Source organism: Aythya ferina, assembly GCF_964211825.1.
Source record: "Aythya ferina genome assembly, chromosome: 3".
Lineage (NCBI taxonomy): Eukaryota > Metazoa > Chordata > Aves > Anseriformes > Anatidae > Aythya > Aythya ferina.
Window position 1 is genome coordinate 59,189,129 of NC_140298.1, and position 21,058 is coordinate 59,210,186.

A 21,058-nucleotide genomic window follows, 5' to 3' on the forward strand; every position below is an offset into this window, starting at 1 on the left:
TGCACTGCAAACAGCTCATTTGCTTATTTTCTGGAAGAATATTTTTTTTCATCTGCCTTGAAATTGGTCACACAGGCCTCTATGGGATTTTTCAGGCTAAGTATTTTTGTTCCCATGGATAGAGGCCATATGTCAAAGCCCTTTATTGTCACCAAAGATGAAAAAAGAAAATAAGAAAGAAAGGAAAAAAACAAAACAAAACAAAACAAAACAAACAAACAAAAAAAAAAACACTTCTTGCTTCCATTCTGCTAAGGCTTTTTCCTTTTTTTTTTTTTTTATTTTTTTTTTTTTTATTTTTTCAGTGTTTACTGTGCCTTGACATCCTGCCTCACTGAATGATACTTCATCCTTCTACTTTCTGTAATGTGCGTATGTGTGTAAAGAAAGCAACATGCTTTACAGATGGCAAAGGACAACACATAAATCAAACTGTATGCCAAAACAGAGACAGTCAGAATGAAGGTTGTAATACCACGTGTCTGCATTATATCTTTTTATTAAAAATAAATAAAAAATAAATAAAAGGAGCTGTGAAGTAGAAATCAAAGTGCTCTGTCTTGAACCATAAAAGATAAAATGCTTTCAAAGTTTCTCACTGGAACTGGAACTTTTGGGCTGGCTGTCAGAATGGCAAATTGTTATATTAAGAAGTGCCAGCACAAAAATGAATCTTATTGACCATTTTTTATTTTTATTTTTTTTCCTTTACAAGTGTTTTTTATTTTATAAAAGAAGGAGATGGTTCACCAGGAAATGCACTTCAGGGCAATTATTGCATGCTTCAGGTGGTCTAAGCAAAGCTGTAATCAGATATAAATAAGTTGACTGTTGTGTATTTTGCTTAGTAGTATGGGTAATCCCTTCCAAAAAATGGAAAATAAAAATCAAATAGTGACTTTATCAGCTTGGAGAGGAATGTACCCTAGGGTCTGTAATGCAGCTAGATTTTAGGCAGACAGACAAGTTCTTCAAACATCCCATGGCTGTGGAGTCTTGCTGAGGATTCTTTCATGTTTCTTGGTCAAAAAGTGATGCAGAGCACACCAGGGCTCGGGGCTGACATAAAGCCCAGGCCTGGCCAGCAGCACCTCAGCCCATGTGTCACAGCCAAGCCCTTCACTTTCTCCCTGCGTTCCCCGGCATCCAGAAGAACGAAACCACTCACCCTGGAGAGTGTTTATTTTGTTTTTCTGAAACAATTTTAAAGCAGGAAAAGAGGGCTTATCATAGGGACACCACCACTTAAAGAAATTAAACATACTACAAGACCTGCACAACTCACTGTTTGAAGAGGATATTCCTGTCAAGCCTCCCCTACTTCTTTTACCTTGCCTCCTTCTGCTATAATGCAGCCTTGTATTCCTTGAGAAGCCTTGGCAATCAGATAATTCAATACAACAACCATTGCATATTAGACATTCTCAGTATCTTTATCCCTTATTTACTCTCTCAGTGTCCATGCTGAGGCTGCAGACAGTAGCAAGAGCAGCAGCAGTATCTAATGGTAGAAAAGAAGGGGACTGGACTGACACCTGGGTTATTCATCTGTTTGTTGACTTGAAGACTGGGTCTGTGCCATAGAATTGTAGCCAAGATACAATTTTGGAGGATGTTGGAGGTTTAATCTCCTCTGGCCCCCGAGTTTAGTCAAGTACATGTTTGCCTCCCTGTGGACTTGTGCATTAATGATGTTGAGTGGTTCTGTGAGATAATGGGTATCCACTAGTAATTTGAGTAAACTCACAGGGAATGTAACTGCAACCCTGGCCTCTCTGTAAGGAGCCTTGCTTCAGCCAAGCCTCAAGCAGTGATTTGTCCCCTCCACATCTGGGAAGAAGGGCTGGAGCGACATCCAGAGTGGAGTGAAGTGACATCTGGGCTGTGCTTGAGGTATGGCTGCCTTGTTAGTGGGCCGTGTTGCTCTCCGTCTTTGACACCTGGCAGTCACCCAGAAACGCGCTGAAACACAGGCTGCCCAGACCAAACCCAGGTGTCTGGCAGTTTTAGCTCATGATACAGTCTTTGTATTAGTTTACATTTGTATAATACTACCAGAACACTTGGTTCCTACTGCATTACTTTAGAAAGAAAATAAAATGTACCAAAAAAAAAAATACTTAAAATCCCATGTAACCCAAATATTTGCACAGCAGAAACTTATTAAATAGCTAGATCCATCTATCTAAAGCACTAATATTTGCTTTTACATGCTAATACCCTAGCACTTCACAGATTTGAAAGAAAACCGTGTTCACAGCAAAATTCATGGCCATGCTTGTACCACAGAGAACAATACACTGTTCTCAGACAACAAATCAGATGCTTCTCTGGTTTGCTTTTTAACATTGGAGCATAAGGAGATTCCTTGATATGGGAATACTTATACCTGGCTAAAGTTCCAATTCATTCTTGCTTTACTCTTACAAAACATAGCTATCTGTCAGGTAAACATTTTTTTTTTTTTACCTTTCTTTTCCAATATGTTTCATGCTGACTCTTGAGGAAAAATACACATTTCTCTCTTAATTTCTAGAGTACTTCAGTGACAAAGTTTTACTTTTTAAAATATTAAAATAAACAACATACATTTCAGCCTGAGAATTTGCTGTGCATTCCAAATCTACAGCTGTAGCCAGTGTGACCAGATGTCCAGGGGCAAATAAGAGGACAACTGCTTCTGCTTAGCGGGATTCCAAGACTGACACTACATCAGTGCTTCAACACAGCCAAGGAGTAAAAATATGGCTGGAGTAAAAAACACTGCCTTTTTAGGCACTTCTTTGCTCCAAGAATAGCCTGCTTAGTCTAACAGCACAGGACAGTTGAGAAGCAGTAATAAAATCTGCATCACTCGAGACACACATGCAGGACAGCATTTACAAGTTAAGGGATAGCCCTCCTAAAGCTTTTCCCATGTGGGTAAGCTCCTCATCGCTTGGGTAATCCCATTAACTTCCTGCAAGATCCAAATTCCCAGGCAGCTAAAGAGCATCCGGTGAAGCCCAGACTGTTTGTACCTATGTTTGTAGTTTTTGTTTGGTTGGTTGGTTTGGTTTTTCTTTTTGTTGTTGTTGTTGTTGTTGTTGTTTTTTCAAAGTGGGAAATGGAGTTAGATTATATGGTTTGTTTAGCGGATCACAAGCCATCAGATAGACAATAGCCTGTGCACTGGAAATATGGACTTTGCCATTTCTTCACCCAAAGCTATCGGTGGCTGTGTTTGACCTGAACTAAGCCCTGCTTGGCAAATACCGTGTCTGACTCAATGACAGAAAGGTCAGAAATCAGGAAGCACCCTGTGCTGTGAGAACCTCATCACTTTTGTGTTCCAGGGTTCATAGTTCTGCATTAACTGCACTAAATCTTTACGATAAAGACTCCGGCTAAGCCGAAAACCCCAGTTCTCATTCAAATGCTCTGCTTTATTCAGAGAACAGAAGAAGAGCTCATAAACTTTTCAACAAAACTCAGCTGAATTTTAAATATGCAAGAAAACAGCTGAATCTTGGATGATTTGGAAAGGAAGGATCTCAAATGTGAAAGTATTTTGTTTGAAACATGCAGATCTGTTTAAAACAAACAGTGCAATAAATTCAGCACTGAACTTGTTGAACAACTTAATAGACCTCACTTCCTCCTCTATCAAATGAACTGTTTACATGGGACAATTAGCCCAAGACTCCACAAACAAACCAAAAAGAGCTTTCTCCTTCCCCCAGTTTTTAAAAGCATTGCCTGTGAGTCTCATTAAAATCCATAGGAACTGACACAACTGTTTTAATGCTCCCCATTGCCTTTTTGTCTTCACTTTCGCAATTTGACTTGCTGCTCTATTATTTTCCTCTTAATATCACAAGTGACATTAATTAAGGCTTTAGGCTCCCCTGCTTGCCAAGTTTAACAAACAAGCATGCAGACTAGAAGCTCTTTGCTTGATGGGGCACATTTTCCCGTTCGGAGCCAAGCTTCAGGCTGATCCATTGTGAAAACACTAGCATAAGAAGAGCAGTTTTGCAATGGAAATCTGAACACTTGATTTTTTTCTATATACTGTTATGATAATTTATTGTCCTATTCTTTCTCAGCTTTATTCTTAACTTTTATTTTTACAATGATAAGACAAATTGCGTATGACTACAAGGCAACAAACTTCATTTATTTTTGGCTTAATCCTAGAAACCTCACTCAGTCCGAACTCCTACTGTTTCCTGGGAGATTTTATCAAGCAAGAATTCAGCACAGAGTGTGAGGATCTTCTCAAGGCACAGGGATGAACCATCTTCATAGGGTAAGTTGTGCTCACCAGCAGAGCTGGCTGAGAATGAGCTCACAAAGAGTTATCTCATCAGAAGCCATGTGCCCCGGTTTCAAAAGGGAAGGGACTTCCAAGGTGGCTCTTCTGGTCAGAAAAGAGAGAACAAACCACATGGACCAGGACAATACTCTAGTACCAGGAGCCCTGAACTTCAGTGTTGGAGACCACAGGTTCCTGCTGCCCACCAGGCAGAGAAGGATTTGGTGCGCTTTCACACATTTCATGTAAGCATAAAACTCTGGCTATTGATTAGTTTGGTCTCTATATCTTAACAAATTACTTAAACTCTTTCCATCCTAATGTAGAAAGATCCTGTGGTGTCACCATGCACTGGAGGCAACATGCCTTCAAGTCCATGGTTGAGGTGCCTCCTATATAAGCAAAACAATAAAGAAAACATTAAAATTTATTGGGGAGTTCCTGTTCTCCTCATGCAATGACCTTTTTGGTGCCTTCTAGGCAGTGCCTCTCCAACATTTTCTCCTTTTCATAGCCATGCAGTTTGTGACAGGGATCAGAAGGCCAGGGTGTCTCAAATAATTTTCTTTCCACAAATATACTGACACTGTAGAAATCAGAATGATTAGATAATTTGGTCTTAAAGAAAGTCCACACACTTCAGTAAATGTACAAACATTTTTTGTCTGCAGTTGGCATAATTTCTTTTGGAACGGATGGGCAATTTCTGTATGCAGAGCAGCAAAGCCCCTTCACAAGTAATTTTTGTTGCCATAAATTAACTCCCTTTTTTCTCCCTCCATTACAAATATTAGTCTGGATAATTCAAAAATGCCCAATAGATAATTCTGCCTGGCAAACAGTTCTTGAAAAAAAAAGCTAGAGAAATCTATGTAATGTAGCCTGGTTGAGCAACATGACAGTTTAGCTCTGACGTTTCTGAATTGGTATTTCAGTATTTTGGTGGGGAGCAGTACAATGGATGGTCAGAGAGCCGGTTTCAGCAGATCATAGATTGCTCGAGCTGTATGTGTGGTATGTTAGCTAGACAGCAAACCCAAGAGGCCTTTCTGAATATTTGTCTGACACTGATAGATAACGAATGCTGGGAATATAAGGCACCAGCTCATCTCTGAACTAACACAACAGCCTCAAGCTGAAAAGCATTTTACCATTCCCAGATGCATTTCTACACTTCAGCATGCTGTCTCCTAAGCCTGATTGGTAGCCCTTTGTCAGATCAGGCATTGGAACAAAATGTGCCAAAGAAACAGGCTGAAAAAAATATGGCCAGCACCAAAAACTATCCAGTTGCCTTTCCTTGTGCACATGTCCAGTATGAAAACCTCAGGAAAAGAAACTGGGCAGCAGCAGCCTCCTGCTCTCTGGTGTAGGACTGCCGTAGGTGCTTTCACTTTCCACTTCCTCACTGGTTTGCGGAGGAGCAAGGATTGCTGCTCAGCCCTGCCTCACCTAGTGTGGAGACAGCGACAGAGCACTCTTTGAGCACAGCTGCTGTCATGTGCAAACAGATGACCGGTCATAAAGTATTGTTCTTTGTTCAGGCTCCTTTTCAGCCACGGAGAATTGTTGTCCCAGCTGCACGCACACTAACCACAGACACGGACATCTAGGTGTAGAAGCACAGTGTTACTTAACTTGCAAAAACACAGTGTAGGGCCTTCCTAGGCCCTAATCCCTGCTCCTGTCTTTGAAACAGCTCATCCTTTCTTTGTTCGTTTTCTGTATTTAATTATAGTTTTCCTTGTCCCACCTAGGCTAACTGCTTAAATATTTATTTTACTGGTTTACATTGCACAGTATTCCAGATACCTTGAAGGCGTACTATATAAAATAAAACCACTAAAAATGTTTTTAAAGCACAAATAAGGGGCTTCTCTCTCTGCTAGGCTCTAGCAATCAAATGAGTGTAATTCACTGCCTCTGCACTCAAATACTTCAAAGCGATTTGTGAATAAGTAGATTTCTATCTCTTTACAATATAATGACACAGGAAATTGAATTTAATGGAAATTACTCTGTGAAAAACAGATTATACTCCATGAAGTGTACTCAGCAGCGCTGTCACCACCAAGTTGTACTAGTGTAACTTTGCAATTGGCTCTGTGCTCCATCACTAGCTGGAGACAGTGACAAATGCAAGGATAGAGAGCATTGGGGCATTTCTTGTATTATTTCCTAGCATTTTAACACAGACATAAACTGATAGTACCTGGACAGTCAATCTCTTGGACAGTCAGTCTCTTGAAAACCCTGCAGTAGTCACAGAATACTCAGCAAAGTCCTAATTATATTGTCTGAACATCTTTGTAGGTGTACAAAGCCCAGATAAAATTGGGGAATCTGAAAGTCTGGCAGCTCTGGGAGAAGCTACATGCTCATGGTTGGATGCAAGCCTGTTTGGGAGCTAACTAACAAGCTGCAGCTTCAACCCAGTGAAATGATAATTGGGAGGTAGGATTTTCTGCAGGCGATGGCAGAAATTGCCACATTCCCATACAGAGAGAGGAAATGAAGCACAGAGAAACATCTCCTGCAAAAGAGACTGCAGGAAATTTAGGTCAGTAGTCATCATTTTAACATTACAGATTAAAAAAGCGAAGAGAAGAGCATGTTTCTTCTTTCTGCTGGCAAAATAATCTATATGTAATCTATAAAATTGTAGTCCAGTCTCCTGAGATCTGTAATCCCCTCATAACTAATAAAGGCCAGCTAATGAACATCTACCCATTAGGAAGAGAAGAGCCGAGACAACTCTAACTCTTAAAGGTTCCTGCTTAATCCCAGCTCCTGGCCCATGGCAAAGCACAGAAGGACCTCTGGCTGTACAGAAATCTGCCCTAGATTTCTAGAGATGACTAACCTGGCTGCAAAATCCCTTTTGGGGGGCCTTGATTTTCATAGGGCAATCTGTCCCTTCTGAAAATAAACTTTTGGATGCCCCAAGCTGAACTCCAAACACCATTAGTCAGTTCTAAATTATAACATAAACATGTGAAACAGCCACGTGCACAGATGACTGCATATATGTGCATGTGTTTGCAGACCCATCCTTAGAGGCGATTTGTAACGTGTTCATATGGAGACAAGTCATTTGGCCATATGGGAGACTCATAATAAGAAAACAGTGATTTAAATTGTGTGAACTACATAAATGCTGTCAGCTAATTCTGAACAGTGACAGTATTAGCTTAAATAATTGTTTGAGGATTAGAAGGATTAGTTGTTGAGATTCGGTATAAACAGATCCCAGAAACAATGCAGTCACTCAGAGCACTCTGTTCCAACACACACTCATGCTGTGTCTGCAAAATGTACACAGGGCACAAGGTCTGGAAAATAAATGCAGAGGCAATGGTAGTTGATGTCTGGATACTGGATTTCTCTTTGGTAAGGAAGCCAATATCAAGAGTAGTGGATGTTCACCCTGTTGCACTCATTACATGTTTTTTTAGGCTGATATAATAACCCTGGAAAGCAGCATGTCAGTGAATCTGCTCTAGATAAATATCCAGCCACTTCTACTCCACCTAAACCTCAATATCTACATGGCTTCAGGCTCCGCAGTGAGCAGGAGGTAGCTGCATAAGCAACAAGGAGGGGTCACCTCAGAGGTGACCCAGGGCCTTGCCTGGCCTCTGGTTCTGTTCGCCTACACGTGCTTTTTTGAAACAAAGATAAATGCTGGGAATACAAGTGGCTGCACGCAGAAAGGGTCTCATTCTTCTTTGATCTTAAAAGATAATTGCTACAGAGAACAAATGCAAACAACCCTCATCATATTTAGTGTATTTGTTGTTAGTTTTAGCCTTTCTGAAATGTGTGGAGCCCAGTTGCTTTTGGCACAGGACTGGGCTGCTGCATTGCATGGGTGAAGAACCTATCCAAGTCCAAGTGGGCTTACAGGAGAACATTTCCACTATGAAGAGCAGGTACAGCAAAGTATGTGCAGAGGACTGCAGCAGCTCACATGCAAGCTTATTGAACTCTGAGGGGCATCTATTTTTAATAAAATACCAGCACTTGTGCTCTCAAGTCCATAGAAAGTTATTTAGTTTCTTTTCAGTACTTTGTGGCAATTGTGGAGAGGTTTCTTGGCTTTGCGTTTGGTTTTAAAAGCCAGTTGGTCTCCACTCTTTGCTCCTGTCCAGTTAGATTATCTTTCATTGCATAAGGGTACATAACAATTTGAAAAAAAAACAACAATGGTAATTCATCTATTAACACAGGGAAGAAAAAAAAAAAAAAAAAAAAAAAAAAAAAAAAAAAAAGAAAAAAAGAAAAAGAAACCCGGCATGTGTTAAGCATCTCTTTCATCAGTCCACCCTGTTGTCTTGGACTATGACCAATGAAATACAGTACATCAATCTTTTTCTAAAACCAATGTAATTTTTCCAATGTCTAGATGGCTTCTGGGATTTTAGACTATTTACTACAGTTTCTGAAATGTTAAGACAGTGTTTATGTAAATGAAAATATTTATCTAGGTTACTGCTGTCAAGTACCCAGTAAGAAACATTTTGAATTCATAGACAGCATTAAGCAACAACAGCAACAGAAACAACTAGCAGCCAGCATTTGGGACAGGCATAAATGACTATATAAATCTAAAAAACAATAGTCTGGATTCTGCTGGTAGGGGACCACCTGGTGCTCCTAGTTATACAGCATTAATTCCCATTAAAAACACAAAATTTTGCCCTTGGATTATAATTCCAACCACAGAAATTAAACTGTAGCAGCTTTTCTGACAAGTACCAATACTATTTCATGTAATCAGTAACAAATTTTACAGAAAGTTACCGTCTGTCCTTTTAGTCAGAGGTGAGGAAATTCTTTTAACATTTCAATATATCAGAAGAAAAAAAAAAAATATCAGCTTACCTTCCCTGGGCTACTATGATATTATATGGCTGCAGGTTATGTGAAATAAATTTGCAACCGTACTCAGATCAAGGGATGAGGTTCCATTAGCCTTATGAAAGGATTTACTTAGGTGGGAAGAGTAAAGACAGCTAATCTAAATTACTATTTTAAACAGACTATCAAAATTTTTTGAAAACCTGGAATAGACAGAGTTGTTCAGAATGAAAGCAGTCCTTATTCACTATAATTTATTCCACTTCAAAATGAGCTATCAACTGATGACAAATCAGAACTTGTTTCCATTTTGCAAAGCTTGAAGAGAAGGACAGCATTTAAAATCAAGTTATAGGTAGTAAGGGTTTCAACACTAGTGTCCACTAGTGGCACATGCTGTCTAGCTGAAACAATGGAAAGATATGGAGAGAAATTATATATCCGCTCATTTTTTTATCAGATGGAGCCAATACAATTTCCACAAGTCTTCTTAGGAAATAGTGATGCTATCACTGTTCTACTGTTCTTCAGTCAACAATGTATTACAGTTTCAGAGTGGTGGTCAGGAAGCTCCAGCAGCTAATGTGCAACCAAGAGAAGAAATGAAAGCAGGAAGAAGCCCCAACATGCTCATCTCCCTCCTTCCAGCACAGAACTGCTCTCTGCACAGCACTGTGCAAGGTCGTCTCCTCCTTTTCTCAAGACAGGTTTCCACCTTAATCAGGAGTCAGCTGCCAAGCCAGAGGCCACAGGCCTTCATGCTTGAGGCAGCAGTGCCCAGCACCAGAAGCCTCTTCGGCCCAGTGTCCTTCTGTTTCCATCCCAGTGCTCCTATTTATAATCTCTTATGCTACCACATGCTTCTAAGTTGGACACAAAAGATATCTATATTTTCTGTATTTATTTGTACAAAGTCGTTTCACTCACACCTCTAATTATTATGTGGCTCCTCTCTGAATACATTCCCTTTAGCTGGTGGCTCCTGCTGAGGTGATTCACACCCAAAGCATCTCTCCCAGGCCCCATGCTGACCATGAGAAAGAGGCAGTCTCACCCTAGCCTGGGGAGCACTGTGCTGCCCAGCCATGGCTCCATCACCTGGGGCCTCACACGTCCTCTACTGCAGCAAGGAGGTGACACTAGCTGTGGACTCTGTGTCTTCAGGGTCTGCCCAAGGCATCTTTACTGCACAGACTAAGCTGTCCTGGAATAGCTAGACCCAAAGCTGCAACGGGTTTGTCAGGGCATATGGGCTATATCACTGCATCAAGTCAGATAATTAGGTTGTATGGAATATAACACTAAAGGTCAGAAAACGGAATTTCTCCTTGCAGCCAGCTTCAAACTCATTTTTCATTTTATATAATATGTAATATACATGGGTATCTGTTTCCACACAATCATGAACATATATGTGTGTGTATATATATAAATGTGTGTATGAAACTCCTGATATGTGTCTGTGCTTTCATGTATATACACTCATATATGGATATACACACCTTCACATATGGGCCAACAATCAAATTAGCTGAATTCACAATGGCACCAGAAGTTCATATGAGGATTGTTACAGAGTGTTTTGCATTCCCATTTCCACCTAGAGTCGGGTCCTTCAGCATCATAAACCATTTTCTCCCCTACAACAAAGGGAGTATATATACAGTAAGAATTGCAGCATGAGTGATGTAGCCTGACCAGAAAACTTGTTGCCCTAGAAGAAAATGGAAGTGTAAATCCATTTAACATTCATTCCCAGGAGATGTCCTCTGGATTAAAATATAGTTGTGTTTGACTCTTTTAATAAACTCTAATTTTCTGAGAAAATGTCATATTTCGAAAGAGGGCATTTTACATAAAAGTTCTTTAGTTGAGAAATACATTTTCCAGTTATTAAACAATTCTGACTGAACACAGTCCTCACAGCAAGGGTGGTCAAGCACAGTGGCTGGCTGCCCAGAGAGGCTGTGTAGTCTCCATCCCCAGGGATTTTCAATACTGGATTCAGCATGGCCCTGAGCCATCTCTTGCCTTAAGCAGGAGGCTGGACGAGCCCACCTTGAATTTTTTGTTTGAGTCTGAGGTTTTCGGCTAGTTACCACACTGAGGAAACGTAGTTTATGCCAGATCCATGGCAGGCTTTTAGGACTTAAAAAGTGATGAGCTCTTTTTGTAGTCCTCAGAAGGAACTAGCATACTTTTAAGCTTTCAAAGGATCCTAAAGAATTCCTGTTCTCAGTTGTCATCTAATCCCATATTTAGCCATGTCTAATTTATTACTTTCTGGCTAGCAACAGAATGAAGGATGAGGACCTAACTGAAGTGGTCCAAGCTTTTGCAACTTTCACAGTCTCACTGAAGCACATTAAACAGTAGCTGGCAGCAAGCCCTTCAGAAGCAAATTCAGCTCCTTCAGCATCCCATTGAGGAACAGAATCAGACGCACATGCACTTCTTGGTCCCCATCCTGCTCTCTCACATAGCTTTGGGTATAATCCGAGAGGCCTGATTCACCACCCATCACTCTCCAGCCTAAGTAGTGTAACCACATTGATGACACTATGATCAGCAGAGCTTCTTTCTCAAAATCCTCTGTGTAGAATCTGGAGCACCACAAGTATTTCTGCAGGGAAACACTAAGGCCTGGAACAAAGGCCTGAAGGTGGCCTGGCCACACTCAGCTCAGTACATCATATCCTTCTTTCTATCCTCTCAGGAATTTATATCTTGACCCACAACTTGAGGGAAGGCTGACTGGCTTTTGATTAACATACTCAGTGCATATTTCATGCACCATTCATGTGCGAGCTACATAGCATGTGGGGCAGTCTTAAAAGATGCCACAGACGCACTAAGTGACCTTACATCTTGGCAGGTCCATTGGGAAGATTTTTGAGAGCCACACCACTGCTGAGTGGTTGAAAGGTATCTGCTGCATACTTCAGCCACGTTTTTCTTGATATTGTTCTGTTTATCTCCTACTTTGATTTCACTTCACTATTTCCCATCTTTCATGTTCCACTTGTGCAAACAAACAAGACATAATATTAACACTAATTCATTTAGCAAAATTGTAGCCTTGGCAAAAAAGGCCACTTTCAAAGAGTGCTGGCAGAAAAATAAACATGGGAGAAAATAAACGGGGAGTGCTCCTTTTTCTTTGAGCTACTGAACTTGTCTTTGATCTCACTGGAGATCATTTTGTCCAGAAGAGACAAAGAAAACTCGAATGCAAAGTGAAGGGAATGACATGGCAAGGTTTACCTAGAAACTGTACGTTTCAGAAGAAGAAAAAAAAAAAAAAGTACAATTCAAAGTAGGAAAAGTCTGAAAATCTTCACACACCATGGTATTGAAGAAAGAATAATTCATAAGGGAAGTAGTGCAAGGATATGAGCAACGTATCTCCAGCCTGCAACTACTATTTGTTCTGTCCTTCTCCATCAAAAGATCAAATAGTTTGGTAACTGCCAAGAAAATTTTGGCTTTTCTGTCACCATTCAAGCAGGAAATTTCAGTAATGAAAATATAATCCTGCAATAAAATAATAATAATAATAATAATAAATCTAAGAAAATAAGGAAAAAAAAAAGCTCTAAGGAAGGAAGAAATATACAGAGTTGCAACACCTTCCTAGCACCTGTTAAATGCAATAGCAAAACCATGTAGTATATGACTTTTTTCCCCGTAAGGGACCAATACATTTTAACTTTTTCATATTGACAGTGACTGTTAAAATAATCTTTTTTTTCACATACTCACAACATTCTGGAAAAACAATTTATTTTGGAGAGTGAAATTCTTTAAATCTGGTCCTAGCCCAGAGACATTTCTGGAAATTTCAACAAAATGCTGTCAAGTATTGTATTGTCAAGAATTATATGTAGATGTCTGTCAAAGCATACATTTCTTCAAATCTTTCTTCCTTTCTTCCCTTCTTTTTCTCCTTCTTTCTTCCTTCCGTTCTTTCTCTCTTTCTTTCTCTTTCTCTCTTTCTTTCTTTCTTTCTCTCTCTCTCTCTCTTTCTCTCTTTCTCTCTTTCTCTCTCTCTCTTTCTCTCTTTCTCTCTTTTTTCTTCCTTCCTTTCTTCCTTTCTTACTTCCTTTCTTTCCTCATTCACAACTTAAAACGTGGTCATTTCTTTAACATAAGAAATCAGATCTTCATAAATGATTTAAAAACAGGTAGATTTTTTATTTATTTGTAAGCATAACAGAGTACTGTGTTAGAAATATTCAAAGCTAAGAATGGTTATGGTTGTCGTATGAAGTTAGTAATTTTGGAAGCGTTCTGTGTCAAAAAAATCCATTTTTCCAGAGGCTCATCAATGTAGACAGGCCACTGTGAAATATTTTTGTTCATGTATAAAACAAAGGTAAAATAAGCAGGAAAAAACAGCACATCACACCTCATTCTTAATGTTAAAAATGTAAAACAATCACAAAGCCACTTTTCAGAAACACTGTCATGTTCAAATATTGAGGCTTTCAGGCTGTGTCAATACTGAAAAAAATATTTTGCTGGTAACCTAGTCACAAAATATCATGCTATTTGTTGAATACAGGCTCTGGTCAAGGTTATTGAAATTAAAGTTTCTTTAAGGAGCTTGTAAGAACTGGAGATCCTTTCCTTCCTGCAGAACTGGAAATGTCAGTGGCTATGAGCACAGGATGTACACCAGCACAGGGAAAACCTTTTGTCAATAATTGTGTCAACTGGGCCTGTTAGGTTACAGCAAGGGGCAGGGGTGGCCTGGAGGGCCCCAACCTGGAGGGGGGTCCCATGGGAGCCCCAAGCACCTCTCCTCACAGCAAAATATGTCTGTGACGCCAGAGTTGGAACCCTGCTCTTACTACAAATGCCTTGTGATTTTCAGTGACCACAAGTGGTCAAGTCCTTAGATTTAAATTTCATCTCCAAGCTGGGACAGGTTCACCAAGATCAAAAAGAAATACCAGAGGAGAGGGAGAGGACAGTGGATGTCTGGGAAAACTAGTCCTTACAGAATAAAAGAGATCGAATTCCCCATGGACAGTCTGGCTTCGTGTTTTGAATGCCATTCACTTAAATTGGTTGCCTGGTGTAGTCATATCTGCTATAATTGCAGCAGATTGCAATTGCAGAAACATCTCCTGCATATATACCCTTTTATTATGGCATATAAGCACAACATTTCCAGTAATTTAGGGGCAGCTAAAATCTCCCATTCCTTGGAAGCTGCCTCCCCTGTAGTAGTTTATGCAACATCACTGGAGCAATACAAGCCAAAGTGAAGTACAGTAGTTACTATGTTAGAAGTTGATGTCACTAGCTATAAGCTTCTACTTGGCATTTAAAACAAAAAACAAGAAACAGCCTGCTAAAATCCAAAAGAGAAATATACTGCTCAAAGTTCAATTAAAAAACACCCACAGTGTTTTTGTCTCTCTCATTGAACTGCAGTGTCAATCTGACAAACAGTTTCTGTCTAGCCTGCTAAAGATTCGCAGTATATAAGATTTTTCTTAGCATCCTTTGAAGCAATAACTTGTTTTTAAGAAAGACTAGGTTCTTTTCCATGATATTGTTTCATAACAGCTTGAAAGGCAGTATGATTTACAGGAAAAGATGCCCAAGGTTAGCAGCCTGAAGCCACCAAATCACGGTGATCTCAGTGCCTCTAACTTTTGCAATATTAAGTGTTTTTCAGGAGGCACCCTCTACTGGAATTGTCTTTCATTATGAAGAGGTAAATTGCCAGTTTTCTTGGTTTTGGAAAGACACTTGAAAATCTGAAGTGAGTGCAGAAACCTCGAGGCAATTAAAAAAAGGAAAAAATAGGGTGATTCTCATGAAATCTTAAAGCTAAATGATTTCTTAGGATATGCTTCATGAGTTTTGATCTCATACAGCTGGCAGTACTGTGTTTTTTTTTTCCCCTAACTGCAATGTGGCTTCTATTTCTCATTAGTTGCCATATTTTATGCTTCAATAAAGACTCAGCCTTTGGAGTTACACAACTATAAGAAACATTTTTGGCTTCCCCTTCCTCCTCCCCAACATTTCAGACAAAATCTTGAAAATAGAAAGACTAAAAATTAGAATGTGAAAAGAAACAAAACAACAACAACAAAGATCAAATACTTTTTTTTTTTTTTTTCAGGAATCTCTCAGTAACCTATATCTGATAGTCTTTTGAGAGCCAGCTCACAGTTTATGGACCCATAGGGTGAGCACTGTTGCTAGTTAGCACTTAAAGGAGGAATTGGGTTGTTTTTTCTCTCACAGTGCCTTGAAAATGGAAAGTACTGCTCGCCAAAAGTGCCATACACTTTATACTTTTATATCCCTTTATTATGTGTATTACTGTGCCAAGAAGCCTGGAGGAATCACAAGCCCGTTCCACCAGTTACTACACACAGCACAAGAGAGCCTCTTCCCTACAGACCCTGCAGTCTAACTGGATTGCCCAGGTCAATTTGTTCAATAAGTGGCATTTTGTTCCACATATCTTTGCTAGTGTAAGGGCACCAATTATGTTTTATCTAAAGATAGCCCCAGAGGCTCAGGTGGGGGCATAATTTCAGCCAGAACAAGGGTACAGACACCTCATTTGACACTGGAAGAGGCCCTCAAGGGTGGCTGAGCTCTTGCTCCAAGTCAAGCTGCCAACAGGCAAGGAAGGCAGAGGACTCTGCTGCCTGCTGGGGCATGGCAGAGCAACATTTACTTTATATGCTCCTTGGCCACACTTTTTACCATTGTCCAGGGGTTATGTACACACATGTACAGGTTAATCCAGAATGTAGCCAAGATATGATGGCATCTACCAGCTATTAAGGTAGTACCTTAGCGTTGTTATAGCCAATGAGAGCATCTCCATTAATTTTGATTCAGCAACCCATGACAGTACAAACATAGCATTACAACCTTTGTGTCTCAAGCGGAAAAAACATGCACCCACTCTCCCCCTTAAGAACATGCCCCCTTCTCCCTTAAGAATAAATACAACTCTAGAATTGTAGATCATGAAAGCTAGAAAAAAAATGCCACCATTGAAATAAAAAACAGGACAAGAACCAGCAGTGTAATACTATTGATTTCCAGCCCTGTTCCAATCAGGTTTTGTAAGACCTTGCAACTGCTAGCCATTCACAGACTTTTCAAAGCAGAGCCAGGCCATGCCTAGCTGAAAAGCAGAAAATCGGAGAACCAATAACACAGGAGCTGCTGGTAGGGACTGTCATCTGCCCAGCCAAGAAGATATTTATTTATAGAAAAGCCTTTGAAGCCTCAGACCACTACAGTTCAGCGTAGTAATGACAAGTTATAGTGAATTCAAAGAGTGGTAGGGTGTAACACAGCCATGCATTATATACCCTGTTGTAAATGGTCTCTGAGGGAAAGCCTGTAATTTAGGGAGGTTTGAATGGCAAAACCTGGGTCATTGTAACAGATACTTTTTCTTAGTTATTTTTATGGAAAGGGTGAAAAAGAAAAACTGGCCTGAAAATGTCAGGCAGTGTGTGTTTTCATTCAACCTTAGTTAGCTATGAAACCTCCTGGAGCTCAATCTCCCTCGACCAAATATTTGTTTTAAGATTAATTGTTCACACAGGAACTAAACAGCAAATTGCTGAACACGAAGCTCCTTTTGAAGGAGATTTCTGTTCCTTCTCAGAACTGTTTTCTCATGTGTTGTTGGCTCTTTCATATGTTCTGTCACCTTCAGGAAGCAGAATTCAAGCAGAACCAAGGAAATAGCTTTTCCATTTGTTTGTTTGTTTTTAAATTTTATCCACATAGGTGTTGTTTTTAGAATTAATATTGCAGGAGATACTTGGGGCTCTGCTCAGAGCTGCCTGTTGTGTCAGATCTCACTGCAACACAAACACTCAGCAGGCAGCATACCCCAGAGCACAACTCAGAGAGTGCACACCTCGGGTAGGTACCCTGGACAGGTTGAGAGCTACAGACAGAAAAAAAAAAAAAGAACCATGAGAGAGGAAGCAGAAGCTCAGATGGTGAAATCCTGGCTGCCTGGAAGTCAGTGGTCCAGCCTGCCTTCCCCAAGGCCAAGTATTGTCCCAAGGGCACATCACCAAACTCAGCATGACAAAGCATGTCACCTCACTCAGATGGAGACCAGAGAGAAAAGCCATACTCAGTCCCCAGTTTTCTCAGACTGCTCCTTCAAAAGCAACCAAACCTAACATCTAAGCTCTTGGGACTGTATAGTCATTGCGGTCCAGAGTCTTCTGCTTGACTTTGGCAACCCACTTCTCAGACCCATGTTCAAGTCAAATGTACATTCCTGACCTCATTCTATTCCCAGTACCTGCACCTTATATTTCTCTTCAGCAGTTCATTTTTCATTCCCTTTCTTCTCTGCACAGAGGATAAGCATTACAGGTAATTTCCCCTTTAATCTGAGGCTGTAAATATGTATATCTCCACATGTATATTCGTCAAGTGCTGCAGATGGTTGTCCAAGTATTCTGTTGTGGGCAGGACTCAGTGTACAGCTTCTAGCAGCACCATACAAAAAGGTGCTTCACCGGTGTTAGACTTCAGAATTGAGAGAAAAAAAAAAAAAAAAAAAAAAAAAAAAAAAAAAAAAAAAAAACAATTAAATCCAAGCCCAAATATGAGAAACCAAGACGTGAAAAAGTAAGATTTCTCTAAAGACATAGAGTACTTTTAGGTTATCATTGCTGAAAAGGAAATTAAATATGAAGACATGTAGTACAAAATTGTTTCCTTGTCACTAAAAATAAATTCTTTTCAAATGAATTTAAAACCTCTTCATATCCATCTGCCTACTTTTAATGAAATTCCATCCAGAATAGGTCCAAATTTTATCTGCATGATCACTCTCAACAATCTTATCCAAATTTCCTGTTGATACAGAATAGTCATAACAAAGAATTGGAACTTGTGTGTGAGAAAAGCAAGATTTTTGTCTGCTGTTCATGGATTATGTTGATAGACTGAATAAATTAATAAAATAGAATGGAAGGAAATATTGACACAACCATCTCTTTTATTTACACTTGTGTTTTATGCAAGAATTCTTTGTAATCCTTCTTCTCTGACTTCCAACAGTCTCTTGATTCCCAAAACTAACATTCAAAATCAGGGCATAGCATAAAGATGAGATTTTACCACCCCACCTGAACCTCAAAATAATGGGAAAAAAATAATAAAATCACACCCTTAAAATGGTGCAGAATAAGCTGCTGGCATCTTTTGAAAAGTTGTCAAATCAAGCAGTATGTTACTCATGGAGCAGTTTAAATTTTCAGACTTCCTTGGTTTGGTTGTTCTTCTATTTATTTATTTATTTATTTATTGGAGAGGGGTTGGGGGGATTCAAAATGGTAGAACAACAACTGAGTATCTCTAGAAACAACTGCTGAGAAACTCAGCACAGTTCTCTAACCATGACGACAGTTAAAAGGAAAAGCATCACTAGTAAACATTAGGTGTTATAAGGAAATATGAGTGTAAGGCACAAGCTATGGTGAGCCTGATTCTCAGGTACTATAAATCACTTCTTCATTAATCTGTGAAGCAATCTACCTGAAATTGTATACGAACATTAAATGAGAATTAGATCCTCTATTACTGAAACCAAAGCCAAAACCAACTAAACAAACATCATCCAGACAGCATTCAGTAGCACATTGTTTCAGATAATTATCAGAAATTGATAATTAGCCATTCCTCCTATAATACTTAGTTAAATCCCTATGGTGTAGCATATTGGTACTAGCATTCTTTTTATGGAAAAAAAAAAAAAAAGGCTATTTAGATCTATTAATTAAGTCAAAGGAATGAACCACCAATTCAATTTCACATTCACTTGCACCAATTAAATGAAAAACGTGATGAAACACCATGACTACTTATGCTGCAGTATTAGGATGAAAAAGAAAAAGCAAGCTCTAAGTGACAGTCACTGACTCTGTGGTCTCTAGTGGAAGAGTATGAATTGTAATGAGAATATGTGTTCAGGACTGAAGGCCAGACAATCCAGAGTTTGCTATGTCCCAGAGTTTGATTTGGTTTAGAGCATGCTTAAATCTTTTTCAAGCTCAAAATTAATTATCTTACCATCATGCAGTAATGTCTGGAGTTTTTTGTAGAATTCACATTCAAATCACAGTCCAGTCAGTGCTCAGCATGAGTTAAAGACCTTTGCAAATGCACACTCTGGCTGAGTTTCACATATAGATCACTGCTAAAGTCTCCCCTAGCTCAGCAGTGTAATTTAACACTACAACAAATATGCTTTTCATACTGTTGTAGTAAAAACAATTCAGTGTGCAACAACAGTCATTCAACAACATGTTTTTCTACCTTACCTCATGTCAATATTGATAGCAAATAAACACATGATGTGATCAGAAAGAAATTGCTAGCAACCAGTGCCCTCTGAACGGCAATGCCAGTTATTAATAAGAAAAGTTTAAAGTGTACTTCTTTTCACCCACAGCTTTCTGAGAGTAAATAAATAAATGAATAAACAAAAGTGTATGCAAAGTGACTTGATTTTGGCATAACTAGAGACAGAGATTCTCTGTGTGAAATATGGGTTTTATTTAAAATAAGTCATTAGTGCAGCTGTTGAAAGTGTTTAAATACAAGTAATTGCTGTTAAGCTATATTTTCAGAAAGTAATATTTTGTGGGTATCATCTAGGTCAGAGATCTGTATCCCAGTGATAAACATTATTTAAAGTATTTATTTTACATTCTAGAGGCTCAAAAAAAAAAAAAAAAAAAAAAAAAAAGTGCCAAAATCAGACATGGTTCCTGGCCAAGATCATGACTGGATTCGACCCAAATACAAAAACAAGTGCAGCTAAAACCATGCAGCTATTTCCTGGATTTGCGGGTGAACGTGCCAGCCTTTGCCTTTTTTATGTTCCCAACAGTCAAGGGATTTTCCATACTTCCTTGCCTTGCCTATCCTCTCTTTTTGCAGATGAAGCAAGCAAGGAGCATAATGTGTCAACAGAAACAGAAGCTCCAGTCCTGGTATCAGGGGAAGATTGGCTTGTGCTCTTGAGGACACTGACCAGGACGATAAGTGAGGTTAATCATGCCTAATCAGCTGCATTCACCCACCCCACTGCAGCACAGAAATCTTGGAAAACCAGGTGCTCCTGAGGACGACGCAGGGCAAGGAAGCTTGTACCAGTGATTGAATCAGGAATCGAAACTGCAGTGTCTCGTTTCTCTTCATTATCTTCACAGGGAGAGCTGCATGACTAGGCTAGATTTAGACAGTTAATCTTTAACTTCTGAAGTTAGGTATGATGAAGCCAATCTGAAGTAATTACAGAACAGGGAAAATGCAAACTCAATCTTCCATTCTTGGGCTCATAAATTTGTAGCACCAACAGCAACACTCAAATGAGCAGCTAATGGGACATTAAATTCAACAGGAGGCCTCTGCACATCATCTTGCTTTTGCTGCAGGCTTGGCAGTTTTGCATAAGTTTTGGCCCTGCTCTGTAGACTTCTACAGGACTGTACTGCCACAGTGCTGTGTGGCATGCTTCCAACCATCCCAACGTGCCCATACTTTCAGTTATGCGTATGCTCAGTCAGTATACATAAATCACTTTTTTTTTTTTTTTTTTTTCTCCTGTTAGGTCTGAAGGCCAAAACTCACCAATACCAAAAGACCAGACTTCTGGGAGTTCATCAGAGGCAATAGAATTTCCTTCAAAAACTTCATCATCTGTTGCAATGACTTATGCTTGAAATGGAGCATATATTTTAAAAGATCTAACATAATGTAGGCTTTCCTTTATTCACAGATTGTGATAGCTAACAGCTGTAAATGGCCCTCACTTAAAATACCACGTCTTTTACCATGATTGACTTTGTCCACATGCAGATTCCTGATCTC

General features: G+C 39.5%; 1 protein-coding gene across 1 annotated transcript in view; it reads right to left on the reverse strand.

The window, feature by feature from the left end:
- The window catches only part of TENT5A (terminal nucleotidyltransferase 5A), a 43,353-nt gene extending 24,080 nt beyond the window's left edge, over positions 1 to 19,273 (reverse strand). Inside the window, exon 1 of the mRNA XM_084514530.1 lies at positions 19,253 to 19,273. Within this exon, the coding sequence (XP_084370656.1) occupies positions 19,253 to 19,258 (6 nt within the window). The 5' untranslated portion in view covers positions 19,259 to 19,273. The remainder of the gene's footprint in view (positions 1 to 19,252) is intronic.
- Between the last annotated feature and the right edge of the window lie 1,785 nt (positions 19,274 to 21,058).